This window comes from Opisthorchis viverrini (genome assembly GCF_000715545.1).
Source record: "Opisthorchis viverrini unplaced genomic scaffold opera_v5_283, whole genome shotgun sequence".
Classification (NCBI taxonomy): Eukaryota; Metazoa; Platyhelminthes; class Trematoda; order Opisthorchiida; family Opisthorchiidae; genus Opisthorchis; species Opisthorchis viverrini.
In genome coordinates this window covers 505404-510757 of record NW_008751942.1, presented here as the reverse complement: position 1 = coordinate 510757, position 5354 = coordinate 505404, and the positions used below count along the sequence as shown (strand labels likewise).

Below are 5354 nucleotides of genomic sequence, written 5' to 3'. Positions count from 1 at the left end.
CACTCCAAAAACGACTACCATCTGGACTATGTTGGGCGAACTCTCCCATTATTTTTTAGTGGTTACACAGGAGTAATCCAGTTGGGGGTTTTCTGAGGGTTCACTTAAAATAAGACAAATGCTCATAAGAATAAATGGCAGCGGACGGCAGTCATCATCATCATTGACAGCAGCACCTGGGGAGAACAGTAAACCCTTACTACCAGGCGGGTTCCTTTAAACAAAGCCTATGATTGGGAAGAAAAAAAGGCGTGAAAAGCGAGATCTGGGGCCCATCACACAATTCTGAGGTGCCCACACCTCCAGCACTCAGTCAGACAATCTGGGTAGAAACTGATAGCATGAACGCCGCTGACATCGGTTAGCCGTCACGTCGTTCAGTGTTTCTAGCCACGGGTAGGATCACGTGGACCCCATTCTAGAAAGCGAATAACAGACAGAACGAAAACTTTTCGTAACATCTCGTGTTCTTTTCTGCCATGTCAAGTTCTTTCTACCTCTAAGTTTTCGCCACTCTGAATTAAGCACGCACAACAATACTGTTCTCGGCAGGTGGACCAACTCGACGTGCGTGATACAAATGGCGGACGAATGTTGTGGTTTTTGAAACCTGAAGATTTTAAGGTTGGGATTTTAAGGTTTCCAACGCAACTTCCGTTGTTAACTTTCATGTATGACTTCTTTTGGTAGTTACTCTGCGTAATAATAGCTAACTTTCAGGAAATCTCATCATTGGAATCTTCTAGGTACTTTTGTAGTAACTTATCAGCGTCTTTGGGCACCCATGACCGATTGGACTAAACGTCTTCGTATGCTAGGTCATTGTTAACGAACATCCTTGAATTTTTCGCATTGTGTGTATTTTGGTGCACACAGAATTACCGTGTGCTTTGGTTTCGTTAGGTATCTTGTGTTGGTCAGTTTTGTGGACCGAACGATGCTGTTTGTGGCGCTTCCACGCTTGGGATGGTTCCCCAAATTGCAACCTTTCGTTGGTTCTATGTCGTTGATAGATTAGAGCCGGATGTATATTCCAAGGAGCCATAGGTCAGCTTCTGAACATAGAGAAGTGTGCAGAAATTTCGTTTGAAAGCACACTTGTCCCAAGACTTTGTTTCAATCGTATTTCGTATATTCCCATAGTAAACATTTTTCGCCTTCCCCGAGGGATGATAGTCTTGAGGTAACTATCGTTATCAGTCACTCCTCAATAAGACGTTGAAGTTTTCAGCCGGGGCATACGTACACTCACAGAGTATATTAGGAAGCCATACAGGCCGTCCTGTCACGGATAGCTAGGCACTTTTCTTCCAGAGATATTAATTCGAGGGTACCACCATATAAGGTAGCACTCTGCCAAATCATACGCTTGAGCTAGTTGGTTGCGTTTGCTGTTGTATGTTGTAATTTTCTGGCCGCTTAACCCAAGTGGGTGATTTGTTAACTGGGTTTATGTCCACCACTTTCGGTACTGATTTAACCACTAAGGTCACTTCAGAACAGTTGTGTGAACTCGGCTTTCAAAATGTTTGGTGATGATGGGATATGCAGCTGAGTTGTTAATGAATTAACCTGAAAGCTCACGGTCTTGTTTTTTTTAACAAAGCGTTCGGTTCGCCTGACTTCTGATGTATGTTAACAGATTCGGGTTTTTTATTACATAGGAAAAAACGTCTACCGGATTTTCCGTCCTTAAAACTCCCAAGTAGTGTAAATCCTTTGTGGAAACAAGCACAATTTACCCACCACATTGATCGGGACTAGAGATTTTGCTAATCCCCCCACAATTTAAAGTTTTCCAGTGTATCACTTTTCCCAGTTTTGTCCTCCGAAAGCTTTTTAAGTGACTTGTTTTTTACATTTTCATTGATGAGCGTGTGGCTAAGTCCTCAGTCGGCATTAGGCTTCCACGAGCTTCCCTTACTTGGGATGATTATCCCAACAGAACGTCTGAATTCGGGGTCAAAAGTGTATAAGGAATCACACCTGCTTTCTCTTACAACAGTTGAGAGGGAAGCCTCATTTCTTCCCACCTTTTTGGAACCTGGATTTTCAAATACCGTCAAACATGTCCGGTGTATGAATGTGTACATGGCTAAGAGAACAATGCTTGTTTCCAAATGCATGCTGTGCGCCCATTCGTCTTTTGCCCATGATGCTTCCGCGGTTGACATGATTCCTCGAAATTGAACCATTCACGGAACTGGTCGTCATTTTAGCCCGTCTTTATATCTCCTCAACTTTGAGTACTTTTTATGCTTACATCTGTGCACAGCCTGTTTATGTTCAAGTCAAGCCAGAATATTTGGGGTGTTGGGGTTGTGAAGTGCTCAGCGCTGAGGAGTTGGCGGTTGCGTGGCTTGGCTCCAGACTACGTGGTGATGCGGATATTTTACGGAGTGAGTTCTAGGTAATGCTACTTAATTTGTCAGTGAGTCGCTTAACTGTCTTGCTCAGACGGCACCACACGTGGATCCCTTGGAGGCCGTGAATTCCATTTGAAGACTTAAACATCCTCTTGGTTTTTTTTGTTAGAACCATTTTGCATATCCGTAACTAAGGTACCTTTACAATCTTTTCACATCTATATGGTTACTTGATATTATGCTTATTTATGACTCTAGAAGACAGTTTTTTTGACTCATCAGCTTTATCTAGGTTTCTAGATACCAGGATCTATTTTGCGCGATAACTTCGATAGAAGAATTGCTGTCAAAAACAGTTTTCTGATAGAATTAAAGATGCGGGAAGACACTTGAAATGTTCCATTCGGTTAGTATGCCACATAAGAAAGTATAATATCAGACAAGTAGTATTTTTGATGTGAAGCCAGTACAATCCCCCTCCGTCCCAGTTTGCTTGAATCGAATCGTACCAAACTTGATTTGTCGTTAATCGTCCATTGTTCGAACTGTTTGCATCATATGTATCATTCGACCTTAATCATATCACAACTTTTCTAGGAGCAATCTCTTTCGTTCTACTGCTTGTTGAAGCCGCTTCAGTAGGTTGGCCCAGACCAATATAAATTGGTGAAAATCCGATATGGAAACCATGTTTTGACGTTATTGTGTTAATGAACAAATGCAGATTTATTGAAACATTCTTTTCCTGGTTGGTATATGCTAGATATGGCAGGAGCTGAGTGGAGCATTTCAAGCCGAAGAAATTTCGGCTTCGATTTTATCTCAAACAGGCGTTGTTTCATTCATAAAAAGTATACGAATATGTACAAATCGCGAACTCTGAACTTCCGTCTACGTGGTTCTGCTCAGGGTTGTGTAATTTTTCAGAACGGCTTTAGAGGCCGTATAAATAAATAAGGCATAATATATGTGATGCCTTAGTAGTGCATCACAATTTAGTATGTAATCTTCCCGCATATAGTCTATATCTTTGGAGATAAAAAATATAGTGCGCCTTCCAAGTGGGACATTAGAAGAAAGACCTGTTCTTGATCCTTTCTTGGTTCGACCTCTGTTCAGCGAATCGCAAGCCAAATGGTGGTGCTGTTGTGAACTTTCATTTCGAGTACTCCTTCACAGAAGAGGTCTTTTTTTGAAGGGTTACTGGGTCACTGTGACCCCCTCCTGTGAGGATTATGTAACTCCACACTGTGCGTGACTGTCTTCGATGTTATTACGTTCAACTTCGTTGCGTTTTCTCTCGTTCCAAATGCTCTTTTCTACCGTTTACAGTTCGCGTACGGGCCGATAGCGGCGACGTCGTTTGGGCTGAATATCAGTCATTGCACGAACTTTTATCCGCAAATCCGGGCATAGAGTACGTAATGTTGCGATGAGTTTATCCGAATCGTTTCTTCTTACCTTTGCATTTGATGACTGTCTTCGATGTTATTACGTTCAACTTCGTTGCGTTTTCTCTCGTTCCAAATGCTCTTTTCTACCGTTTACAGTTCGCGTACGGGCCGATAGCGGCGACGTCGTTTGGGCTGAATATCAGTCATTGCACGAACTTTTATCCGCAAATCCGGGCATAGAGTACGTAATGTTGCGATGAGTTTATCCGAATCGTTTCTTCTTACCTTGTGTTTGCATTTGATATGTTGCTAAGCCTGTGTCTGATACTATGTGATTCTATCGTCCCAAGACCTTTGGTATTCTTGGCGAATTATTTGGACTATACCAGCTACGCTGTTTTAGATTGCGTAAGAACAGACAGTCGGTGCTCACCTGATGACATCTGCATTGTGCGGTCATACACTGTCCACCTCTCGGTCGCTTCCATTCAGCACAGAGCTGGACGAAAAGAACTCCGGCTTATGGAGTGCATGTCGTATGCAGCGTGAGTAATTCATCTATCGTAGGACAGTTCCTTTTTTCCTAGGACCATCTAACGTACCTTAACACTACTAATCAGATGTTCACACGAGATTCGACCAACGCTTCGGAGACGCCGATGGTCAAACACTGACATCTTTTGTATGTCCTCTGCGCGTGGAGGTCATGTCTGATCCATAATGCAGTGTAAACTCTGCCCTTGACAGACATACCGACTTTACATCGACGCAGCAGGTGTCGGAGGTTGGCAAAAACTCTCCCGGCTTTCTAAATTCGAGAAATAATCTCTTCTCGAGCCAGTCCACCGGAACTTATACATCTATCACATCGACTGTCTCGTCTGCAAGCATGGGATTTAGGTTTGGCCCTAACCAGTCTTGTAGCAGCACGTTACATTTTGAAGGTGTGAAGCGCATGCTAAACCGTGCGATAGAGTTATGTATTTAAAATGTTTCGCACTTTCGAAGGATCCAAACCTTGGAGAGCAATATCTTCCGCATACTCATTGTCTGTGAGGTAACGTCCCGGGAGCACTTTGATCCCACAGGTTTCGAAGACAGGCAGAGGAATTTCAAGCAGCACATCACTAAGAAAGCTGAAGAGGAAAGGTGAGAGAGGGTGGCCTCGTCTCACATCACTGGACGTGAGGCAAGAGCTTCCCGTATACTCCTATGCGTTCACAGGGGCTCGCATACAGTGCCATCATGAGGGTCAAAATCAGCTTTCAGATCAAGAAAAGCGACCGACGTGGGACATTTGAAGCGGTGGAGCTGTTAAAGAACTTGTCTCAAGGTAAAGATATGGTTGACGCATCATTGGTGAAGGCGAAACCCAGCTTGATTCCTACAAATCTTCAGACAATCAATCAACCTGCCCAAAATAATGCCAGAGAGCACTTTGGATACCACGGCTACTACGCTGATGCCACGATTTTTTCAAACGGTATTCTTTCACTCTTTTTGAAGACTGGGATGATGGTCGAGGCGATCCATTCCACTGGTATTCTGTCTTTTGGTTCCAACTCTTCTGTAGTGTGGTCGCCAACTGTTCAGC

The 5354-nt window shown here is 43.4% G+C and overlaps 1 protein-coding gene across 1 annotated transcript in view; it reads left to right on the top strand.

Moving 5' to 3' along the window:
• T265_09543 (hypothetical protein) overlaps positions 1 to 5354 on the top strand; it is a gene marked incomplete at both ends in the record, with an annotated part of 36789 nt that overhangs the window by 20993 nt on the left and 10442 nt on the right. Inside the window, 2 exons of the mRNA XM_009175646.1 lie at positions 2276 to 2399; positions 3699 to 3783. Coding sequence (XP_009173910.1) covers positions 2276 to 2399; positions 3699 to 3783 — 209 coding nt within the window. The remainder of the gene's footprint in view (positions 1 to 2275; positions 2400 to 3698; positions 3784 to 5354) is intronic.